The following is a 23,063-nucleotide window of genomic DNA, read 5'->3' as shown; positions in this document are numbered from 1 at the left end:
ACATATATAGCGAGGAGAGGAGTAGGAGAACGAGTGCAGAAAAAAGGAGAATAGATATAGTACTCAAATGGCAAAATATACCGGGCCAAACAGCATGGCGAACGCGATATGCGGATCTACTTATAAACGTCAAGCCGAAATTGTAAGCAACTGTCATCCGATCGGATCGGGTGGTGACCAATCCGGCGGAGTGCGGAATTCCACCGCTCTGGACGGCGGTGGATCTTCGATTAATGTACAGCATCAATATAGATGAATGTCGAATTTCATTACTATTAACTAAATACAGTGTATAGTTTATCCAATAACCGGCCCGATCTATGCCCACATCCAATGCGACGCCGGGTCTATGCTCGGACTTGCTTTTATAACTTCGGAAATGGCATCGAGGGGAATCAAAACGAAATGTACATGAGGTGTAACCCGGATAAAAATCCTTCCAGATCTATGCGTTACAGCGTGAAAAAATAGACCAGACCAAAATTCCGGGTCTGGTTAGGCAGGACTCGGAAAGGTGTGCATCCGCAAGTGGCGGTTCATCAACGCTGGCAGACAAAAAGAAACAAAAAAAGAAGGGGTATTGAACGAATATAAGACTGAAGCAAATCACATAATGACGCAGTCTCCGTCATTTTGCTTCTGTTGGTTAACGGCAGACCGCGAAAGACGGGTTTTTTGCATTCGAGCTCCGCCTTTCTTGAGCTCCTCGAGACGCTCGCGAGCCTTGGGGAATCCTTGGGCTAGTGGTTCAGTTAGCAAGAGTGATTTAATGATTAAAAGGTTAGAAATTGCTTACCAGCTGCTCGCCAATACCATCGCTTGGCATCTTCGAGATTGGAGGTCGTGCCGATGCCAACTTCGGTGAAATATCCCATCGCATATTCGGCTTTCGCAAGTCCCGCAGTGGCGGCCTTCCGCGCCCACAGGTACGCCTCGGTGTCGCTCTGTTGCAGCATGCCCTCGCAACCGGTAAGATACCACCCACTGAGGGCAAGTTCACTTTGGTGCTCTCCCTGCGCTGCGGCGTGCGTGTACCAGACGATACTCTGTCGAGGGTCCACCGGACATCCCATCAATCCGTACTCGTAGGCAGTGCCCAGTCGATTCTGAGAGAACTTGTACCCTAACTCTGCGGCCTGGTGGAAAAGCTGGCAGGCATAGCCCTCGTCGCGGATGACAACATCATTGGTGCCTGCGTTCACGTACAGCAGGGCCAGTTCATGGAGGGCGTGTGGGTTCTCCACATCGGCACGTTCGGCCGCGCGCTTCAACCAGGAAATACCCTCGCGGGGATTCTTCCCCTGCCCCAAAAGTCCCTTGAGCATGATCATCCCCATTTTGTACATGGCTGGGGGATCTCCCAAAGACGCAGCACGTTTGTACCACTGCACCGCCTTGAAAGGATCGCGCTTAGTACCGCCGCCTTCTTCAGCGCCAATTTCACAGCACACGGCGACTCGGTATGCGGACTGAGCGTGTCCCTGTTTCGCAGCGGAGTGGTACAGATTGAATGCTTCTTTGTTGTCGACCTGAAGACCCATCTGGCCTTGACCGTAGGCATCTGCGAGGAAGAACTGGGCCTCTCCATTCCCGGCGGCAACGAGTTTCTTGATTATTTTGTAAGCGTCGTTCACATACTTCTCCCTTGCCTTCAGTTTCGTTTTCGGGTCCGTTCGCATCTGCTCGACCAGCACTGTCGAAGCTTCAACCAATTTCTTGGCCAAGAGAAGTTGAGTTTTCTGGTCCGATGGTCGGCTCTTGACGGTCTGTTGCAGTCGTTGAATTTCCTCCCGCGTTACTGGTTGATGGACTGGCATCTCCACCGGGGGCTGCTGTAAAGTCGGGGGCGCGGATGCAGGTGCAGGCGGAGGTGTCGGGACAGGCCCTGAGACTGGCACGCTGGAGTTGTACTGGCGCATGGGCGCGGGTTTGCTTCCCGAGTCATGGCCCGGCCGGAAAGGCACCGGATGATGAGGCAGCGCATCCGGATTTTGGTCAGGATCCACGGTAGGCTCGATCTCGTTCACTGCCGGCGGCGGGTTGCTGGCATATCCGGGCTGGTTGGCCCGGTAGGGTTTGGGGGGCCCATTGCTACGGATGGACCCTTCTCGCGCTGCAAAGCTAGGCCGTCTTTCCGCAGAATATGATGTTATGGACTGGCTGCGACTGTCCTGGCGTCCACGGTACTGTGCCGGCATCGGATCGTGATAAGGGTTATCGCCAATGCCAAAACCCATACTATCATGACGATATCCAGGAGAGTACGCGGGAGAATAGCCCGGAGAGGATGGTGGTTCGCCGGGGAGGTCGAATTGAAAGCCTGCGTTTTCGAATTGATTTGGCGCATTACCCGCTCGCATGTCTGGCTGGGACTTGGCATGATGAAGCTGAGTAGCCTGTGGATTGAAGGCAGTATATTGACCTCTCGAGGGTGGCGGCGATTCGACCGGAGCCTTCTTCGGCTTTGGCTGCTCCAGCCCGGGCAAACTCTCGTCGATCATACCCCCATTGCCGCCTTCAGGTATCGCATCAAAATTGGGCATGTCGGGTTCCGCCGCATGGGCCGAATTATAATAGACATCCAATAGTTCCTCCGTGCTATACTCGCGGGTGTAACGAAACGCGGCATAACTTGGCTCCTGATATGTCGTCTGTCCAGGATACAAGGGCTTGGACACAGGTGGCGGAGTTGGGGCTGATGTGACGGGCATGGTTGCGCTCCGGTTAATCTGAGGGATCGGTGGCGGTGGTTCGCTAGCGTCGGTGTAGGATCGTTCGAGCGCGGGGCCTGCTACATGGCGCCCTGCGCTGGCCGATCTCATCGGCGGTCCAGGAGCGTTTCCTCTCCCCCGACCTGGCGGCGGGGGCATGGGCATGGGCGGGCGAGCAGAAGGTTCCGGTCGTCTTCCATTGGAGGTATGTGGGCGCACTGGAGGTTTCACTGGCGGCATCGAGCCGTTGAGATCCATTCCCGCCATGCCCCGTTCAAGACGACCTTGAGAGTCGGCTCGACCGCGGGGCTGCCCGTTGGGCGGAAACATAGGGAACGGGTTGTCCCATCCCATCTTATCCGGCGATTGCGGAACCTGGCGTGGTGCTAGTGCCATAGGTTAGCGACTGATGCAGCGATTTCCCTTTCAAGTATCTGAGACTTACGAGGTCTCATGCGATCCGATCTCGGCGGTCCTCTATCACCATGTCCGCGACGGCTGTCACTTCCCATCGGCGCAGATCGTCCGCCATAGGCGTAGCTGCGATCCGGGGGTTGCTCCATCGGAGGAGGGCCATATCCTCCCCGAGGGGGCCGCGGCGCGCCTCGCGGAGGTCCATAAGATCTCGGGACCGCCTGATCACTTGGGTATCCATATCCTGCGTCATCATATCCTCCGTTTCCATATCGTTGTTTTGGGTTGTCATAGCCATAATCGTAAGCTTCTTGATCGAAGAATCCATCCTGCGGGGGGCCTTGGAAGCCCCCACCTCGAGGAGGGGGGCCGCCACCACCATAGTTTCTCACTGGCGGGGGCCTCTGCGCATGACGTTGAGGATACGCCATCACTTGGATAAAGGCTGCGTCGTGCGTGTATCTGTAAGAAAAAGAAAAGTCGTTGGGCGGTTCAGAGCGGAAGCGCGCTGGTCAGGGTTCGTTATCCGGCTGAGCTCCGACGACCGTTCATCAACTGGGAACCGAAATTGCGCCCCGCCTGTTCACTCTGTGATCACCGAGTTGGGCTACCGTCAATTCACCGCGGTTGTCGGGTGCCAACGGTATCGAGAAACCTGGCGCTTCAGTGGACAATGGACTGCGAAAGAATGGCGCTAAGACTCAAACTCCGGGGAAGTTCATCGAAAGTATGTAGCGATTCCAGGCCAGACCGGAGAAATCGAGCGCAAAAGCTGGGAAGAGAATCTACAAGAGGAAAGGTAACATAGTCAGCGGGATTTGGCGCAACGGCGACAGAAGAACAGAGGGCGCGATCGGACGACCAATGCGCCAAGGCCTGACTTACCCAAAACGAGCCCACACGAGGGACCGAAGCTTCTCCAAAAGAATGAAGGAGAGGGTCAACCGAACCAAGGGCCGCAGCCGAATGAGATCGATCAAAGGGAGGGAGGGGGTGGAAGAAAGAAGGGGGCCCCTTGTGATTTTGAACGAGCGTGTGATCACTTGCGAGGGGATTAATCGGGGAGAGCGAGAGAGGTTGAGCGAGAGAAGAGTGGGAGATTTAATGAATGTGGATGCGCCGGAAGGAGGAAGTATTAAGGCAGGCAGCGAATAATAAGGCACCCGAGGAGGGGACGATAGGGACAGGAGAGAAGAATAATGAGTGATGAACAACCCTTGGAAAGAATAATTGAACAGGATCTCACCCTCGATTTTAAATTCGTCCCGATTTCTAACTCTTCTATTTATTTTTCTTTTTTTTTCTTTTTCCTTTCTTTTTCTGATTACTCTTATTCCATCCTATCCACTCGCTCTGCCAGATGCACGGGTGACTTGTTCACGCTACGGACCTGACTTGACTGACAACTTTTGGAACCGTTCTTTCCTCGACCCTTGACCCACGTCTTTTTTCTTTTTCTTTTTCCTTTTTTTTTTTTTTCTTTTCTTTTCTTTCCCCCTCTCGGTCTGATGTCAATAATATATCCACCGTCCCACCGGAAGGCAAGGATATCGGCGGCCTCAGATTATATTAATCTCATTCACTTGCTTACAGAGTATATCTGCGATTATTTATTCCGTGGGATTTTAGCTTTTACCGTCTCTCGTCATCATTTGGTTTTAATAAGACCACAGCCGAAGTAAAGAAAAAGAAAGAAAGAAAAAGATAAAAAAAAACCACCCCTTCGCCCAACAGAACTCCTGAGCCATCCAGTCGCACCGCATGCCATGCAGGAAACCCCCCGGGCAATTCCCTCTTGGCAGGCCCAATTGGGGATCTATAGTCCATTTCGTTTCCCACAGGCCCCCCTTTTTTTTATCCTTTGGACTTTGTACGAGGAGAGACGGTCTCTCTCCTAGCTAGGTTCCTAACCAGTCACCAAGGATCCGCCGTGCACAATATGACGTCGGACGTTATTCCCATATTAAATAATTATCCCATCCCACACTCCGTATCCGTATCATCTTCTACCCATTGGCCATGGTGATACCGATCCCAAACGCCCTGATCATCAGGGGAAAGAATTCGTCCCACTTCTACGACTCACTTACATGCAAAGACCTAGTACATAATACATATAAGCACGTCTCGATATTACGAGTACGAGGGGGGAATAATCTCCGTTCGAAACGCAGGGGATTCCGGGCGTATCGCCTTCTACACGATGGATTAGCACCGAGTCCGCAGCGCGCAGCTGCAGTGCTTCGGGGCGTTCCCGGCATCTCATTCGTCGAGGCTGCAACCCTAATGAGGCACGATACTGTGGACGCTGTGGACTGGCGCTCACAGCGTCGAACGGAGGAGCGAGTGTATCCTCCGCCGAGGGGCATTGCAGGACGGGTACATGCCACATTGTTCGAGGTTCTGAGCTTACAACGTACAATTGTTACAGGGTGCATTCCTCCTTGCCTGGTTGATGTATCAGCCGTGTCGCATTGAGATCCGAATTGTGGGCCGGAGATGACTTCCCCCTTGCCGCTGAGATTCTTGGGTTCTTCTGCAAAGTGAAGAAATCCATTAGTCAAGTGAATCGCGAGTGGACAAAGGAGTCAAGGACAACGGAATTAAAAAAAAATCAATAACTAAAATTAATCAGGTTACTCCATAGGGCAACTGAAAGAGGAGCGCTGAATCGCAGAACCGCGGCGATAAACTGTTCAACGGCGGAAATTCGAGCAGAAAAGCAACTAAGATGACGATCATCCAATAACTGCTGGATGAAGTAACGAAATTTCTGAGCAAATGAATCGCGCGCTTCCCTCCGCAGCAGAAACTCAGGTGCTTAAAACGGGGCGCACCACAAAAAAAGGTCTCCATCGCTCACGGGATGGCGTCAGTACCAAGACTTCTTGCCTGTGCGAACCTGGCTCCGAGCAATCGGATATACCGGCCAGAGAAATGTCTTAGACATGACAGTCCCGGGGAGATATAAAAAGAAAGCCTTATGCGAGGGAAAAAGCGAAAAGTTTGGGTCCATCCTCCAGACCTTGACTTCCCGAGGTTTAGTTGCAAGGGCAAAGAAAGGATCAAAGGACACAAGCAGTTAGCGCCGCATGATGGGGTTTAGAACCTCTTTAGTTTCTCCAACTTCGGAAACGTAGTGAGTTTAGTCCAGGGCAGGTGGAGTCAAAGGGAAGGACGTTTTACTCTTCTGATGTTTTGCCCGACGAAAGGAAAAGAGGAAAAGGCGACCGCCTTCGCGCGCCACTCGGTCCGGGTCCCTCATTCTGCCGGTCTTACTAGCCTCCCCGCCTGCAACTGAGCCACAGCAATCGGTCATCCGCCGAAAATAATGCGATCCAATTGCATCGCCTGCTTTGCTAACTTGCCTATCCATCTGATCTTTCTGCTCTGAGCATCCGGAGTCCGGTAGCATTCCTCGCCTGCCGATTCACCCTGCGTGGATCCCATTGACATCATTGTCTCATTCGTTCATTCTTCCCTTTCCGAGTCGATCCTAGCTCTCTCCTCCGCATCGGAGCCCACGCCACCACCATGTCGCGAGCAGGAACCTGGTTGAAGATGCTCGGCACGTAAGGCAGCCAGCGGAATCTCACACTCGAAACCCCAACTAACCAAGACAGCGGTGCCGTCATCTGCATCGGCGGTCCGGCATTCGTGCAATCGATCCGTCCCTCCGACGAGGAGCTATTCAAGCGCTACAACCCCGAGCTACAGAAACGGAGTCTAGAGGAGGGTGATCGCCGGGCGCAGGAATTCGACGACTACGTGAACCGGCTCAAGCAGTGGTCGAAGTCGGATAAGTCGAGTACGTCCCCGTCGTCCCCCTCATTCGCATGTGACCTGGCTTGACTTGGTTTGAATCCACGACTAACGAGTATCAATCATGAACAGTCTGGTACGCCGCGCAAGAACAACAAGAGCAGAAACGAAACGACCTCTCAGCCCAGAAGAGCCAAGCGAAAGAGGAAGCCAAGACGCAGCGCGAGGAAATGCGCAAGGAATTGCTGGGTGATAAATAGAGTGGTTGATTTATGTTATGGTCAATATCTACGGGGCACGATATAGGCTGGGAAAGGTCGCATCTTAACTGACTGTATCTGTATTTATATCGATCGCATGAGGGTGGATTCATGGGCACGATCACCCGCTCGTTCCGGTCCTACCTACTTACTGACTATCTACTCCTAACAATTGTGCAAGGAGCAGCGGGTTGAAATATATGGAGTTATGGGTTAGTGCTTTGATGCTTGTATTATTATCTACCTTTTGGATGGGATTGGATGAGCGAATGATGATATGGTTGTTTTCGTTATACTCTGTAGAATAATGGGGCCGAATGGTTCTCCTATAGATGTGTTATGCCAATGTCAGATGTCAAACTAGATGCTTGCATTCAAAACCTCATATAAATTTCTACACTTTTCTACAAAGTACCTCAGTGAACAACCCAACACCAATATACAAGAAGTGACAAAAGAAACAAAACACCTAACCCCGAGGTAGCATCAAACCGCCATAAAATAAACCGCCGAAATACTCCCTATCACAATGAACGCCGTCAACAGCCCCGCGCCCACCCGATCAGCCGTCGAAATAACCCGCTCATGAATCCCCACCGAGTCCTCATCAGACTTCCCTGTCCCGGCATCCGGATTGCCCTCACTGATGCCCCCCGTGTTCGCAGAAACCCGCTTATCCACGTAATCAACCAGATGGCCCTGAAAGATCTCCAACGCAGCCATCTGTTCGCCGACGCCCGTGCTGCCGTCGAAGGTCTCGTTGCGGTTCCAGCGCAGCCCGCACGCATTGTCGGGCCCGCTGCATTGCAAAGCGGCTGCTTCGGCCGATGCTCGAAGCTTGGGCATCAGTAGGTCTTTGGTGAAGGGGGCGATTTGGATGGTGTGCGACATCCAGCGCGAGAGGTATGCTTTGAAGGATCGTTGGTCGACGTTGCATTTGCCGTTCGGCTCGCAGGCGACCTCGCTCATGATGTCGCCGATGGGGAAGAAGATGTCTAATCCGCTGATGATATTCTCGACGCGAGTTTTCCAAACCTCGGATCGGTCGGTCTATTGTGTGTGGTGTTAGCTGGGTATCTACCTAGCGATTGAGGGAAGAACGGCAGTTGGGGCCGTGGGAACTTACAAAGTGATACATGTGAGCTGCTCCGAGGAGGAATAGTCCTGCGTTGTAGGTCCAGCGAATATGATTCAACTCGGTACAGTTATTCTTATCGTCCGTGCCGTCGAAGAACTGCCATTCTTTGCTGATCAGGCCGACCTCGTAGACCCAATCCCACGTTTTCTCGGCCCAGTCTGCATACGACTGATTCCCCGTGTACACTGCCAATCGAGCAGCGAGGTTGAAGAAGCACCCATTGGAGACGGTATTCTTGTAGTTGTAGCCATTGTTGAACGAGAAGACCTGCCACTTCAGTCCTCCGTGGCAGCTTTTATTGTCCCAGCGTGGGTATTGCGTGTTGAAGACACCCTGGGCCAGCGCAAGCCACTGCGGTTTGTCTTTCGGCGGGTTGGGGAACTTCACCTCTGCGGCTGCCATGGCCGCGAGGCCCCAGAACGCTTGGTCGTCGTTGCCCAGCGTCCGGGTTTGATTGGGTTCCATGTAGTTGTGCTCCGGTCCAACTTGGTGGAGCAGTGCTTGTGTTGTTATGTCGTTCCACTGCGAGTCCCCTGTGTAGTACCAGTACTCGACCATGGCGTTAAACATGGCGCCAGTCTCCCACCAGTAATAAGGGTCTGGGAGGTTACCGGGGACATCACCCGGTCTGTGGCCGGTGTAGTATTGTAGCATTCCCGACGCTGCTGTTTTGGCGGCCTTCTTGATGGATTCTATGGGATTGAATAAACATTTTTATCAGATCAATACCGCTCGAAACTAAGGTATGGTCACTATGCGACAGTCTTAGGCTTACCTTGGTTGTCTAGATCGAGTTCGATAGATGCCTGCACCATCTGGGCCCCGAGCAAAGTCGCCGACAAGAAGATAGTACACCATGAGCACTGAGTTTGGAGGGATAGGAGCTGCATTCTGATGGAATGTCGGCAATGATGATGATGCGCTCGCACAAGATACAGGGTATTGTCACGGTAGATGTTCCAAAAGATCAAGCCCCAGGACCCCTTGTTATAATTATGTCAAACAAGGAGATGTCGGTAAAGAGTGAAAGAGACGAAAAGTTCCGATATAGGGTATAAGAAAAGTGATGTTGTTTGCGAAACGAAAGCGTAGGATGGATATGAGAAAGGATATTGCCGGTTTCTAGAACATCGAAGACTCGGCAACGACAGCGGCTCTGTTTGAATGTAATTGAAAATGGATATCAAGAATATGAAGAAGCTCATCAAAGCAAACGAGTGGCAGTTGGCACCCAGCCAATCAGACAAATTCAGAAACGAAATGGAACTAGAGAGGTCGATGCATCTTCATGGTAGCCGCATAAAAAGATATACGTCTATGTCAGGATTCCCTGTAATAATACAGCAGCAACACCAAATTTGAAAAGGTCGGAAGAAAAAAGAACATAGAATTAGGCAGACATGGGCCCCAGGAAATCAACCAGCTTTTATTCTTTGTAACGAAGACGTGCAGCAGACCTCCAAGACAACGCAAGCGCTTGGAAGGGCCGCCAAGGGAGCCATGATTGAAGAGGCCCGTACCAATCAGCCACCCTGGTCTGTTCTCTCACAGGTATTGGCGGTCAAAGAAATCGAGAAAATATACCGGCCAAGAGTCTTAGCGGGGTCATATTGGCAGCGGAACCATCGGAGGTTTGCGAGGGATAGACGGGGGAAAGCTTGGAAATGCGAACCCTGGCTATTCTGCTGCGGGTGTTCGACCGCCGGAGTAGAGCATTCCTCGTCTTTGAAATTTATATGAAAAGAGGCGAGTCATTTCCAGCGGTGGAGCTTTGATAGGCTGCAAGATGATAGTATCCTTCGTTAGTATCCAACGATGGACTTGAATACTCCAAAATGAAAGAATAGGAGGCGGTCTTGTGCGCTAAAAAGACCCTCTTCTAAGGGGCCAGCGTGCAAAAGCAAAGTTCCTATTACGAGAGCAGAGTTTTCAAAAAGGAGGCAGTGAAGAGGAAGTTACACTTGGCAAACGCCATGTAGTCTTGGACTTGAGGATGTTCTTTTATGGCGGAGATCATGCATCTGCTCTGGGATTAGCGCCCTGCTGCTTTAAGATTAGCAATTCATGGCACAATGGCTTTGCTTTGTCAACCTGATTTGAGATCTGTCAATATTAGGTGAAATGATTGTTTTGTCTGTCATTAAACAATTGTTAAAAGGGGAAAGTAACGGAGTAGGACAAACATAGTCCTGAATCATCATCGGCCAGAATGGTTGGCCGGAAGATATATTTAACCAAGCAAATTGATGCACATAGTGCTGCATACCAACAACGCAATTCCAAAATAAAAATGAGTTAACAACAAAAGCCAACTCTACTTTTTGAATGTCAGATTTCATCATCTGCAGAATTAACCCACTGATGAGCAGGTACGGAGTATTAACGGACTTATATCACAGTCGATGGAAGCATAGAAGGGCATGCATATGACTAAGCCATGCATAAAAATAGACAGGGCTAACCCGGAAAAGGCTGTCAATTCTGTAGGTTGGAGGATCCACGATCCAGCGGGATGATCTCAGGGATTGGTCGCGGCCAGACTCCAACTGCAGAGGGACCACACAGCTTCACGTGGCGATTGACCTGGGAGGCGCGATGACAAGGGCAAAGGTCCTGCCTGCCTGCACAGCCTCTTGAGATCCAGTCCCTTGAGCCACGCCAACGCACTACTTGGCTGGTCTGGCGATTGGTCCCGGCGAATGGTGCCTAATGGACCAAATGTTATTACTATTATTATGTTTTCTTCCGAGCCATTGGCAGACTCGTATTTTTGTGCGTACTGTAGGTAGTCCTATACCTTATAAACCGGACAGAAAGAATGAGGACTTTGTTAGAAATACATTGGACCCTGAGCAACAAAACTCGATCTCATAGGAGTACCTACCAACTTGTACCGTGCCGCCTTTCTTTGTTTCATTTATAGCCCGCCGTCTGATTGGTTTCACCCCAAAATAGCTGCCTGGGCGTTGTTTTCCCGATTCTGAGTGGCTAGGGTCACGTGTTGCCACCCCGACCGAACCGAGACGGGCTGTAATCTCCAAAGGCGGGCGGCGATTCATCACACCTTGTCAGCTTCACCCCAGCCTGCACCTCACCGTCTCCCTTTCGCATCCCGTCATCTACCCACCCTTGAAGACCCCGGGGATCTCCTCCACCGTCTCTGCTCGCCCGTCTTTACTCGCCCTTTTTGGTCTCGACCTCTCGTTTCCCCCTTTTCCACTCCCCTGCGAGAGGAAAAGTCAACGGTATCCGTTCATTCGACCAGGCCGTCTGGTGATCTACCAGGTCCTACGACTTCAGTACTCTTGAATACCGTCTATTACCTCCATCATGTCCGAACAACCCTACGACCCTTATATCCCCTCTGGCTCCAACGGGGCCCCCGCTAGTGCCGCGCAGAATGGCGATCCCAGGACGCGGGAAATCGACAAGGTACGTGAAGAAACCCTTGTGACTTCATCCATAACATCGCGCAAGATGTCTTCCCTGGTAGATTCAGAGCGATCTTGGCGTTATTCAAACCATCCGGCCTGGCCGTGGTCCCGAATAATCGCGAATCATGCCATGGGAATGATTTCTGGTGTGAGGGATGTTATGGAATCTATCGCAAGATGATTCTCTTGAAAGCCAGTCCCGCTGACTCTCTCTCTTTCGCTAGAAAATCCAAGAAACTGTCGACACGATGCGTTCGAATATCTTCAAGGTCTCGGAGCGTGGTGAACGTCTGGACTCTCTGCAGGACAAGACCGATAACTTGGCCACATCAGCCCAAGGTTTCCGCCGAGGAGCCAACCGCGTGCGAAAGCAAATGTGGTGGAAGGACATGAAAATGCGCGTTTGCTTGGTTATCTGCGTCATCATCTTGCTGGTAGTCATCATCGTTCCCGTTGGTAAGTTTGGACGGTCCTTGAGATGACATCCCCCTTTTCTTTCCTCGTCTTATTTTCTGTCTTCCCCCGCGATCAACGCGATCAAGAACGCTAACGGTTGATGTCTGTCGCAGTTGTCAAAACCACCTAAGTCATGCACGCAGCGACAGTCACGATTCTCTTGGGAATGGATGTTTTTGCAACTGGGTTCTCTCTGATGAGATTGCGAAGCTTTGTTTTCAGCCATTAATACCTTACGTCTTTTTTTCTTCGGGTCCCAGCCCGCCTTGGTTTTCACGATTAAAGAAAGTCTTGTCTCTATACGCCATGGACGTTACGAGCCGATTCGAGATTGCGATGAGGCTGTGTCACACGATTCGTCGACGGTGAAGATGTAAATGATACTCCGGTGCTCCCCTGTGTTTGAGTACGCTCTTGTGTCTTTTTTGCTTTTTTGCTTTTTTTTCTTATGTTCTTTCCTATGTCTTTCCTTAGCCTCGAACTCTAATGAATTTTTTATAACTTCCATATACTTGCGGACATCGTAGTAGGAAACCAACAGGTAATAAAGCATAAATAAATAGAATGAAATAAATAAAAATAAGTCGGTACTCCGTTTCCATGGTGGTAGACACCCGAAGCATGTCGAACAGGCCACCCCGAGACATGTAAAGATGATTGCACGAAAGGAAGACCCGAGCCGGCTATAAATCTCTTTAGGCAGTCGACGCCGAACTACGAGGGCGACATGACGAAGAGTGGACCGGCAAGACCCCTAGGGTAAATGAGCCGGAGACATTCCCATTAGCTAACAGATCAGATAACGAAGGACCCAATGCACTACGAAATGACATCTGGGAATTATATCGGGGCAGGGATCCATCCGGCGAGGGCTGGGCGAACGGTTATTCGTCAATGAGGGGGGCACGACAGACCATTAACAGGTCGAAGCGAGATCTGATAATCCCAGAATTCCTGGAATGTGGAAATTGACGAGGTCGATCTGCTGGGTGTGGTGGTGAGAGGGGAATTTCTGTTACGTGAGCTGGTAGAAAAGAGAGAGAAAAAAAAAAAAAAAAAAAGAGGGGACTGGCAGGGGATCCCGGGATTCCAGACAGACCACTCCGTAGGCAGTACGGACTGCGTAGGACAGAGGACAAGGTGGTCGACCTGCGTACTACTTACTGTACTGCGTCGACTGCGTAGAAAAAGTGGCGCCCATCCGGCTCCGAAAGTCGCAGCCAAGATATTCAGGCACATTTTGCCCTCGCTCTCCGCCTCCCTCTCCGGGAACCCCCCAATTGCCTCTCGCCCTCCGTCTTCCCGACGCGTTTCTCCAATTCTGCCCGACCGCTGGACTGGTCATTTGTTAATCCCTCACTGCAGCTGCTGGCTGGACGCATCAGCGCCGTCTTCTTTTTGGGAGATCCTCATCCGCGGGATTTCACGCGAGGGGGAGCAAGAACCACAAAAACCGCGCATCAGTGTCACTGGGCGGTGACGCTGCGAACGACCCGACTAATCCCAGCCGCTAGTGAGTAGTCTACCACCCTCACCCACCTTATGACTCCGAGGCGTCTCCGATAATCAATCTTTGGGAGGACCAAACTCTTTGGGGCGCGGCAATTCGGTCAATCCGCACCTCCACACACTTTTTTCCCTCGTTCGCCTCTTATTACTCACTCCTCTTGGCCCTTCTTCTACTACTTCCCCTCCATCCAATCTACCCTTTTTCTTCTCCTCTCCGCTCACTCCCTCTCTCCCCTCTTCCAGACTTCCTGTCCGAGTAGCTGCGAAAGCTGCCGCATGCTGGCTGGCAAGATGTTCTCCCTTCGTACCGCAGTGCGGAGAGCTTCCACCAGCAAGCCCCTCCGTTCGCTCTCCGCACCGCACGCCGTTTCTCCGGCGAGACTCGCCTCTGCTCGCCAGTCCCTCAAGGCCTCTGCCGTGCCGTTGCTGCAGAGTCGCCACTATTCCCGTGCGGCGGATCCCCAACTCTCGTCGACCCGGTCCACCGTTGTCCAGCTGCTGAGTAACATCGGTTCCAAGCGCGAGGTCCAGCAGTACCTCTCGCACTTCACCTCCGTCTCCTCGCAGCAGTTCGCCGTCATCAAGGTTGGCGGTGCCATCATCACCGAACACCTCCACACTCTTTCGTCCGCGCTCGCTTTCCTCAACCACGTCGGACTCTACCCCATCGTTGTCCATGGCGCTGGTCCCCAGCTCAATCGCATGCTGGAGGAGGCCGGCGTGGAGCCACAATTCGAAGATGGTATTCGGGTGACCGACGGCAAGACTCTGGCGCTTGCTCGGAAGCTGTTTTTGGAGGAAAACCTGAAGCTGATCGAGGAATTGGAGCGCATGGGTGTGCGCGCCCGCCCCCTCACCGCTGGCGTGTTCTCGGCAGACTATCTCGACAAGGAGCGTTACAACCTTGTCGGTAAGATCAACGGAGTGAACAAGAACCCAATTGAGTCGGCAATCGAGGCTGGTTGTCTCCCGATCCTGACTTCCATGGCCGAAACCCCGGATGGCCAGATCCTTAACGTTAACGCCGATGTGGCGGCCGGTGAGCTTGCCCGTGCTCTTCAGCCCCTCAAGATCGTCTACCTTGCCGAGAAGGGTGGACTTTTCAACGGCGACACCGGCGAGAAGATTTCCGCCATCAACCTGGACGAGGAGTATGAGCATCTGATGAGCCAGTGGTGGGTCCGTCACGGCACCCGCTTGAAGATCAAGGAGATGAAGGATCTCCTCAGCGATCTCCCTCGTACCTCCAGCGTTGCGATCATCCACCCCGCCGACTTGCAGAAGGAGCTCTTCACCGACTCCGGCGCTGGTACGCTGATCCGCCGCGGCAACAAGGTGCACACTAAGACCTCTCTCTCCGAGTTCGAGGACCTGGAGAAGCTGAAGGATGTTCTGGTGCGTGATCGCGAGGGTCTGGATGCCCGGGCTACCGTCGACCGCTACGTCGAAGGCCTGAAGGAGCGTGACTTCAAGGTCTACTACGATGAGCCCATGGAGGCTCTGGCCGTGGTTCTGCCTCCTCAGAAGGATGCCGTTACCTCCTTGGCGCACCTGGCTACCTTCACCATCACCAAGTCGGGATGGTTGACCAATGTGGCCGACAACGTTTTTGCGTCCATCAAGAAGGATTTCCCCAAGCTGGTGTGGACGGTTAAGGAGGACGACGAGAACCTGACCTGGTTCTTCGACAAGGCCGATGGTAGCCTCAGCCGCGAGGGCGAGGTTCTTTTCTGGTACGGCATCGAGAGCGGCGACGAGGTTAAGCAGCTGGTTCAGGAGTTCAACCAGAATGGTCGCCAGATGTTCGGTGACATCAACCTCGAATCGCGACTGCACCGGGCCGCCCAGGCTGCCACCAACATTGGTAAGGGGTTCGGCGCTAGCGGTGCCTCGGCTGAACAGCGACGTGCCTTCTCGACTGGTAACGTCCTGCGTGCCGCTCGCTCTGCCCGTCCTACCGTGCCTCTGACTGCTCGTCGCACTTATGCGACGACAAACCCCAACCCTCCCCTGGGCGAGAAGAACATGTCCAACAGCCAGCCTTCCAAGGTCGCTCTCATTGGAGCCCGTGGATACACCGGCCAGGCTCTGATCAGCTTGATCAATGCCCACCCTCACCTGGATCTGCGCCACGTTTCGTCTCGCGAGCTGGCCGGCAAGAAGCTTCAGGGTTACGAGAAGCGCGAGATTATCTACGAGAACCTGAGCCCCGAGGACGTCAAGCGCATGTCGTCCAACGGTGACGTTGACTGCTGGGTTATGGCTCTGCCCAACGGCGTCTGCAAGCCTTTTGTCGACGCTGTTGACCAGGGTTCCGAGAAGGGCAACGTCATCGTTGATCTGAGCGCCGACTACCGCTTCGACTCCAAGTGGACTTACGGGCTTCCCGAGCTGGTCAGCCGTTCCAACATCGCCCAGGCAACTCGCATTGCCAACCCGGGCTGCTACGCTACTGCCGCTCAGGTTGGAATCGCCCCTCTGGTTCCTTTCCTCGGTGGACAGCCCACTACTTTCGGTGTTTCTGGATACTCGGGAGCTGGCACCAAGCCAAGCCCCAAGAACGATGTCCAGTTCCTTACCAACAACATCATCCCTTACAGCTTGACTGATCACATCCACGAGAGGGAGATCAGCTCTCAGCTCGGAACCAGCGTTGCTTTTATCCCCCACGTCGCTGTCTGGTTCCAGGGTATTCACGTAAGTCCTTCACGTGATAGCTTTTCCTACCTAAACTAATCCATGTCTTTCCATAGCACTCCATCAGCATTCCTCTCAAGCAGGAAATGAGCTCTCGTGATATCCGCAACCTTTACCACGAGCGATATGCCGGCGAGAAGCTGGTCAAGATTGTCGGCGAGCCCCCTCTTGTCAAGAACATTGCCGGCCGTCACGGTGTCGAGGTTGGCGGCTTTGCTGTCCACTCCAGCGGCAAGCGGGTCGTCGTTTGTGCCACCATTGACAACTTGCTCAAGGGCGCGGCCACCCAGTGTTTGCGTAAGTCTTCTATCTAGTCGTTCTATGAATTGCCCGGCTAATAATTCTCTAGAAAACATGAACTTGGCCCTCGGATACAGCGAATACGAAGGCATTCCCCTGGATTAAATAACGGAAACGCACCGCGTATAACTGACAGTCGAAGGGTACGCGTATGAAGCATGGGGCCTGTCTGTTTTCCGAACCAAAGCAACAATGTTAGGTGCCCAGATCCTGAGTATCCTTTTCTCTTTATCTTTTCTGCGTGTCATACCCCGTGTGCAATTTAGCCGGTTGCTGTGGGTTGGACATGAGCGACAAGAGATCTATCTCTTGCGTCTCTTTCCATAGTCAACCTTGCCATGTCTCTACCTATCTATCTTACTATCTATCTCCTTCACTTGGATCCTCGGTCTATAGAACCCTATCTTGCTGTCTACAAATGTTTGATTCTCTATTGCTTTTCTTTTTCTTTTTACTTTTTCTTTTCTTCGGTCTGCGTCCAACGGAAAGCCTTTTCTATATCTCGTTGGCGAATGTTATTTTCGGCGCTGGTGAGCTGCAGAATATAGAGGGAGGAATGAAAAGTCATTTTTACCTGTGGATTTCTCTTTCTCCTGGATCTATCTTGCATTTTTGCAGTGGATTTGAGCCTGCCCTTGGGATTATTTACCAATGCTACGTAAATAGTTCTTGCTAGGATGTACTATAACCTCTGTGACAATATACCTACTAGGCAGTTATTCAGACGGTCCTCCATACTTGAATGGTGGTTTGTTTGGTTTGTGGGAATGGGTGGCCTTCTAAAATGGGCACCCTTAGGATTCTTTTCTCAGCTCACTTTCCACCCACTTACCTAGCACCTTGAACACCGGACAGTCCAGCGACATCCCTTCTTTATCAGTGCAATCGATTCTTTTATTTCTATACCCGAAGATTATTGCATCTTCTAATGTTCCATAGTCCTATTCACTTCTCCAGCTTCCTTATACTAGCCCACAGTCGAAGTCTCAGCGCCTCTCGCTGTGATTGACACTTTTCTGAATCGCAGTGTGATTTGCGCCTAACACCGGAGAGACTAATTCCTGGAACCAAACCGAACCTCGCGCTTTTCACCTGTCGTTCTCACTAATTGGCCCATACTTCGCGCGGTGATGAAAAGACACCTTGCACGACTGCGGGAGCCCAGAAAATAGAACGATCAAAATGTTCTACAGCCACGAAAGTAAGCAACCAATAGTCTGTTGATCAACATGATGAAATGGCATGAGTCTCTAATCATTACTGCTTCCAATAGTACTCACCTCACCCGAGCACGGTGTCGCTACAATATGGTACGTGTTAGTGGACGACTTAGACTCATGAGTGTCGCGGATATACTAATCGAGTCTTCTCACACAGGTTGGTCGCAACTCTAGGACCGAGGTCAATCACGAAGAAACTCAACAGAAAAGCGATACTGGATGTCGACGTTCCCAAGGCTTGCCATGTCATCATGGATCCTGCGGCGCCAATGGCGCTGAGGCTTCAAGGGAATCTGCTGTAGGTCAAAGATTTATCATGTGGTTAACTTCGGGTAAAAGATGCTGATTTAACGCCTCAGATACGGCGTTTCGAAGGTGTACAATCAGCAATGCGGCTATGCGCTGACGGACGTCCAGACAATGCATGATAGAATGAAGTTGATGTTGCGAGTTGTACCGGGAGGAGGACTGGACCCGTCCGCGGGGAAAGTGAAGTTAGTGTTCTTTCGTTTCGTCTTTTTTGATTGCTTTTTCCGGTGGACGGCCTCTCTAAAGTCAAGGCATCTAGACCTGATCAGCTGATCCTTCCCTATGATCCGTCATTCGCGCCTGAAAATGACATTCCCGGAATGGGCATCGACTTCTCCAAATGGAGAATCGCCATCGACACAGACACAAGCGAGGACCCCGATTTCGCGTGGCCCAGAACCCCAGATCTCAGCCAGTCTGCCATCTCGCGCAATTCCAGTCTCCAACTCAGCCTTTCCTCCGGGGATATAATGATGAAAGACCTAGTGGGGTTTGGCTCGGAAACCGACGTGGGCTCTGCGCAACGGAGTACAGACTTTGCGAGACTCGCGGCCTCAACTCTCGGTGAAGAACAAGGAATACTTCTCCAACCTGACTTCGAGTTTGACGAAGACGGGAATATAGTTGAGTTGGGAGGACCTTATCTTCCAGGTGAGGTTAGACAGCGTAGGGAACTCAGGTTGATCAGCGAAACACCTGTATTTGGTGCGTCGAGAGATATCGCGATAGATGATGTCTTCGGTGATGATCAAGTGAGCATTTGAACCTTCATATTTGTGATTGATTTAATAAGACTCCGTGCAGCCCATGAATATGAACGAAGATCTAGGCCTTGATCTCGGACGAGCTCACACTCCAGACGCAGATATTCGGCAATCTATTGAACACCCTGCGTCTGAAGCAAGACATGAGATGGAGATTGCTCCGGAAACAGCAGATGCCGCAATGCGCCAGTCACGAGGAAGACAACATAAGATCATACCCCCAGACACTGAGACCGTCTTGCAAAACACCGAGCTTGCCGAACTGATGCACCAATATTTGCAGAACATGGCTACTGCTGGGGCAAAACAGCAGCATGGCCTGCTTCCTACTCAGGCTAAGAAAAATGCTGCCTTCTGGGTTTTCGGCAAAGGAATCGGTTCCGTCGGTATTGGAGTGGGAGTTACTCGATTTGCTCATCCTCTGGAGCTTTTCTCAGGACGAGAGTTATATGAGACACTTAGCCCGTTTGCCATTCCAAAGAAACGCAAACGTGGTCGCCCATCTGGCAAAGACAGCGATGCTGAGTTGGAAGTGCGTCGTGTGCGCGCACGCGAAGAGCTCGAAGAACAAGTTGGCCGCGGTGAGAATGATGGCGGTGTTAATTGGCAAGAGGTCTGAAATCCCTTCAATGCCATCTCTGCCGTGTCGCACTGATACTAATGGTCTTTAAGGAAATTGAGATCGGCCGTCAAGCCTCAGCTATCCGCGAGGACAACTCCATCATGCCCTGGAACATCACTGCATCAGTTCAAAGCTCCCAACATGGATCAGTCACCGCAAACATCTTCCGCGGAGTAGGAAGTATGAGTGACTTTTCGTCGCATGGATTTGGCGAGCCTTCCGGACTCGGAGCATATCGTAGTCGTCTGACCAGCGCCAGTCCTCTCGCAGGACGCGGCTATCCAGCAGACATTGAAGGTCTTCCTGGCTTTACAGACGACGATCTCGAAGACTTTGACCTCAGTCACTACCTCCAGAACGAGCTCTACGCCAACGACTATGCAAATGCAATGGATATTGATCTCACCGGCCCAAACAAAGGCAAAGAACCAGTCAGGAATCCTCCCCTCCCTCTTCGAGACCGCATTATACAATCAAACCTTGACCAAGACAGTCTGAATTTCCTTGAATTCGTCATGAAGAAAATCGAGGAATTGAGTATTGACACGACTCAAGACAATCAATCAGGCGCAGTCGCAGGCGCAGACACCGATGTCAATGCATCCATGCAACTGAAAGGCCTGCCTTTCACGACATTGCTTCCGCAGAGGAAAACTTCTCGTGCCGTGGCTACCCACGGCCTCGCACACACTCTTGCTCTCGCAACCAAGGGAATCCTCTCCGTTCGGCAGGAAGCCTACAAGGATCTCAGCACAGAGGAGTACGGTGCAAGATACGAATACGGCGAGATCTTCCTACGCCTAGCGTAGGAGATCTAGGTCTGCCATGGTCGTTGCTTCGATTTACCAGTTCAAGCAACATAGGGCAACACAGCACAACATAACACAAAAGCCTCATCCCCCGTCATTTCCCAATCGCCATCTCATCTCATCGATTTATTCTCTTTCACCTTCCCCTCTCCCTCTACAAAAAGACCCATATCCTCCCCGTCATCCCCAACTCACCATGAACAAGCCTCTCGACCCCGCTATGTATGTATGAGTAGACTTTACCGATTTCTTTGCGATGTTTTTCCTTGCAAACTTCTTTGTTGCTTCTTTCATTCTTATACGCTTTATCTACCCTCCATGCATCATTTATTTGTTTATCAAACTCGATGAGTCGATCCGGGCCGGCCCTGCCCTGCGCCTACTAACAAAGCAAAACAAAGCAAGAATCTGTCCGAGTAACATCATCGACACGGAGTTTCCATTTAAGGGCTCATCTGAATCTTATTGACCTTGCGGCTCTTTTTCTTTTCGCGTTCAGCTTCGGTGAATTTCTTTGATCTATGCTGCATATTCTCTTAGTGATGTATTTCTTTATCTTTGCTACATAAATACTTCTTGTTTTTTTCTTCTCTTAATATTTGATTTCTACAAAAGTAAAATGTACGATGCATTACAAAATAACACAAAAAGTAGGTCGGACGAATGTCCTTTTTTTTTTTAGATTTTTGTAAATAACAACACTGATAACCAACAAAAACATCTCAAAAACAAAACAAAGATCACAACAATCACACGAAAAACCCGAAAGCTCTTGTCCTCGTCGTGTTCAAATAACAAAATCAACAGTCAACACAGCCAAAACAGTTCAAGAAAATGGACACTTACCTGAATCTGAAGATTTCTTGTCCTCGGTATACACCACACGACGACAGTTGGGAATAGACTAACGCATATGTGCATGTAGACCTTGTAGATGCTTGCTACCACTGTGGTTCGTGACGCCGGGACTTTGAATGTCGGGGACCTCTGCGTTTGCGTTTGCCCTTAACACGGCGGCGGCGGCGTATTTCTCCTGACTCAACGGATAGATTCACGTCCATTTCGCTGGACGAGGACCGGAAATCTCGATGGGGTATAAATCCTGCTTGTTCAGACCAAAACGATGGGGTTTCCTGTATGGAAACACATGAGCGACAGACTCTATGGTGAGAGATCACAAGTGGTTTGAAACAGCGTCAGAGGGACCTGGGACTTACCGGGTCTTCAGGAGAGGAAGATGTAGCTTCCACGGCGCTGGTCTCGCCCGCCTCGCCTGATGGCTGGGAAAAGGGATCAACAAAAGCGAAGAGAGCGAGTTCTTCGAGATCATATGCGATGTGCTCCAATAATTCAGTGGGACGGAAGGGATGTTGACAAATGGGACACGGAACGGTGGGATCTGGCGTGCGGTGGATCGAGTGCTCGCTTGTCATGTGGCTGTGCCATGTGAAAAGATGGTCAAATGACCATGTGTCCCCTATCGGACAATCCGGGACCACACACACATACGCCCGCAAGTCCTCGCACAGATGCTTTCTCCAGACATTCGGAAGCTTCCCATACCCAGCTGAAATACTGTAGAAGCAGTATGGACATTGGAATTCGCCCAGGCTTGCTGACTCAGGGATAGGTGGACAGGAGAGGGGTTCCTTGCCGTACACAAGATCCTTATTGTAGGGTGCTTCTGCGTGGCTCGAAGACGACTGGGGGATATCGGTTTCCTTGACGGTCACTGGTTCATCGTCTGGGTAATCACTCTCCTGCACATCAAATTTCCTCTGATTGGGACCTTTGGGATCATTGTAGCGTCTTTCACGATACTTTAGAATCGCCCTGCACCTGGAGATATGTAGGGCCAGTCGAGGTATAAGACTTCGCGCAGAGGGGAATTTGGCGGCGACGTGCTTCTCGTCGACGTCCTTGAAGCGAAGGACATATTTGTTCCTGCTTGAGAAACAAACTAGGTAGTCCCTATCAGGGGGATTCATATACTGAAATGAATCGATCGTGAAACAGAGCATCCTAATCAATCTGATAGTCTTTCTGTAGTAGTTTTGCATCGGCGTCGCCTGGTTCACAGGCGGCAATGACTCTTCCCGAAGATACCAGGTTGCGTGGTGCTGGGCGGCTCTGGCTTTAGAGTCTTCATCCTGATCAAGTTGATTAAGTATGGCTTCATACTCAGCATTCCGTTCTTCTTTACCATCATCAGCCCAACCAGCCCAAGCGAGGAAATATCTTCGGAGAGCGTCAGCCCAAGCGGGTAAATCTCTGAGGAGAGTGTCCAAATCCTCGTTGCGGCCATATTTCAGGCCTTCCGGGTCGGATATCGCTTTCTCTAGCCAGCTTTGTAACGATTCCAAGCTCCTAAGAGCAAAGCTTGCATAGTCCCCAGAATCCCGCAACACGAAATCGAGAGAGTCCTGACCGATTTCCTGGGCCTCAGTTTCAGAACACCAATCCCGCAGGCGATCCAATTCGTCCTGCCAGGCCGAACGCGATACCCTGTACTCCTCTAAGTGTTCAGAAGCCACCAAGGTTTCAAATTTTTCGAGGCAGGCGGAAACTTTGGATGAGATCAGGTCCATTGGGAATAAAGCTCTCGATGCCAGGGAACTAAATGATGAAAGATGATGATGTTCGATCGATTTGATGGAC

The 23,063-nt window shown here is 51.4% G+C and overlaps 10 protein-coding genes across 10 annotated transcripts; 6 read left to right on the top strand and 4 right to left on the bottom strand.

Moving 5' to 3' along the window:
- Positions 1–247: 247 nt before the first annotated feature.
- Positions 248–3,536, bottom strand: P170DRAFT_179529 (putative chitin synthase activator (Chs3)). The gene is made up of 3 exons (XM_024842659.1): positions 3,153–3,536; positions 797–3,097; positions 248–740 (listed from the first exon to the last, which is right to left on the bottom strand). The coding sequence occupies exons 2-3, from the start codon at positions 3,063–3,065 to the stop codon at positions 607–609; spliced, it is 2,403 nt and encodes an 800-aa protein (XP_024704593.1). The 5' UTR covers positions 3,066–3,097; positions 3,153–3,536; the 3' UTR covers positions 248–606.
- A 1,414-nt stretch (positions 3,537–4,950) lies between these two features.
- Positions 4,951–5,680, top strand: P170DRAFT_179469 (uncharacterized protein). The gene has a single exon (XM_024842657.1). It carries the CDS (start codon positions 5,145–5,147, stop codon positions 5,601–5,603), a length of 459 nt encoding a protein of 152 aa, XP_024704592.1. The 5' UTR covers positions 4,951–5,144; the 3' UTR covers positions 5,604–5,680.
- On the bottom strand, positions 5,649–6,125 carry P170DRAFT_179513 (uncharacterized protein). Its single transcript, XM_024842658.1, has 2 exons — positions 5,725–6,125; positions 5,649–5,661 (listed from the first exon to the last, which is right to left on the bottom strand). Exon 1 carries the CDS (start codon positions 5,979–5,981, stop codon positions 5,757–5,759), a length of 225 nt encoding a protein of 74 aa, XP_024704591.1. The 5' UTR covers positions 5,982–6,125; the 3' UTR covers positions 5,649–5,661; positions 5,725–5,756.
- A 238-nt stretch (positions 6,126–6,363) lies between these two features.
- On the top strand, positions 6,364–7,463 carry P170DRAFT_509866 (uncharacterized protein). Its single transcript, XM_024854714.1, has 3 exons — positions 6,364–6,697; positions 6,749–6,933; positions 7,020–7,463. Exons 1-3 carry the CDS (start codon positions 6,660–6,662, stop codon positions 7,145–7,147), a joined length of 351 nt encoding a protein of 116 aa, XP_024704590.1. The 5' UTR covers positions 6,364–6,659; the 3' UTR covers positions 7,148–7,463.
- A 170-nt stretch (positions 7,464–7,633) lies between these two features.
- P170DRAFT_357170 (glycoside hydrolase family 76 protein) lies at positions 7,634–9,175 on the bottom strand (the record flags this gene model as incomplete). The annotated part of the gene is made up of 3 exons (XM_024844202.1): positions 7,634–8,197; positions 8,274–8,977; positions 9,061–9,175. The coding sequence occupies 3 exons, from the start codon at positions 9,173–9,175 to the stop codon at positions 7,634–7,636; spliced, it is 1,383 nt and encodes a 460-aa protein (XP_024704589.1).
- A 2,440-nt stretch (positions 9,176–11,615) lies between these two features.
- P170DRAFT_495067 (SNAP receptor SNC2) lies at positions 11,616–13,224 on the top strand (the record flags this gene model as incomplete). The annotated part of the gene is made up of 5 exons (XM_024854080.1): positions 11,616–11,717; positions 11,944–12,175; positions 12,703–12,716; positions 12,760–12,822; positions 12,875–13,224. The coding sequence occupies 5 exons, from the start codon at positions 11,616–11,618 to the stop codon at positions 13,145–13,147; spliced, it is 684 nt and encodes a 227-aa protein (XP_024704588.1). The 3' UTR covers positions 13,148–13,224.
- Positions 13,225–13,960: 736 nt separating this feature from the next.
- argEF (bifunctional acetylglutamate kinase/N-acetyl-gamma-glutamyl-phosphate reductase) lies at positions 13,961–16,786 on the top strand (the record flags this gene model as incomplete). Its single annotated transcript, XM_024844233.1, has 3 exons — positions 13,961–16,381; positions 16,438–16,678; positions 16,731–16,786. 3 exons carry the CDS (start codon positions 13,961–13,963, stop codon positions 16,784–16,786), a joined length of 2,718 nt encoding a protein of 905 aa, XP_024704587.1.
- On the top strand, positions 16,669–17,400 carry P170DRAFT_179362 (uncharacterized protein). The gene is made up of 2 exons (XM_024842656.1): positions 16,669–16,678; positions 16,731–17,400. The coding sequence occupies exon 2, from the start codon at positions 16,968–16,970 to the stop codon at positions 17,355–17,357; it is 390 nt and encodes a 129-aa protein (XP_024704586.1). The 5' UTR covers positions 16,669–16,678; positions 16,731–16,967; the 3' UTR covers positions 17,358–17,400.
- Positions 17,401–17,863: 463 nt separating this feature from the next.
- P170DRAFT_495065 (Rad21/Rec8 N terminal domain protein) lies at positions 17,864–20,718 on the top strand (the record flags this gene model as incomplete). The annotated part of the gene is made up of 7 exons (XM_024854079.1): positions 17,864–17,882; positions 17,955–17,997; positions 18,059–18,199; positions 18,261–18,395; positions 18,470–18,951; positions 19,040–19,587; positions 19,647–20,718. 7 exons carry the CDS (start codon positions 17,864–17,866, stop codon positions 20,403–20,405), a joined length of 2,127 nt encoding a protein of 708 aa, XP_024704585.1. The 3' UTR covers positions 20,406–20,718.
- A 130-nt stretch (positions 20,719–20,848) lies between these two features.
- Positions 20,849–23,049, bottom strand: P170DRAFT_464753 (uncharacterized protein; the record flags this gene model as incomplete). The annotated part of the gene is made up of 4 exons (XM_024852273.1): positions 21,623–23,049; positions 21,351–21,538; positions 21,252–21,309; positions 20,849–20,929 (listed from the first exon to the last, which is right to left on the bottom strand). Exons 1-4 carry the CDS (start codon positions 22,991–22,993, stop codon positions 20,849–20,851), a joined length of 1,698 nt encoding a protein of 565 aa, XP_024704584.1. The 5' UTR covers positions 22,994–23,049.
- Between the last annotated feature and the right edge of the window lie 14 nt (positions 23,050–23,063).

Source organism: Aspergillus steynii (assembly GCF_002849105.1).
Source record: "Aspergillus steynii IBT 23096 chromosome Unknown P170scaffold_4, whole genome shotgun sequence".
Classification (NCBI taxonomy): domain Eukaryota; kingdom Fungi; phylum Ascomycota; class Eurotiomycetes; order Eurotiales; family Aspergillaceae; genus Aspergillus; species Aspergillus steynii.
This window is presented reverse-complemented; position numbering and strand designations above follow the sequence as displayed.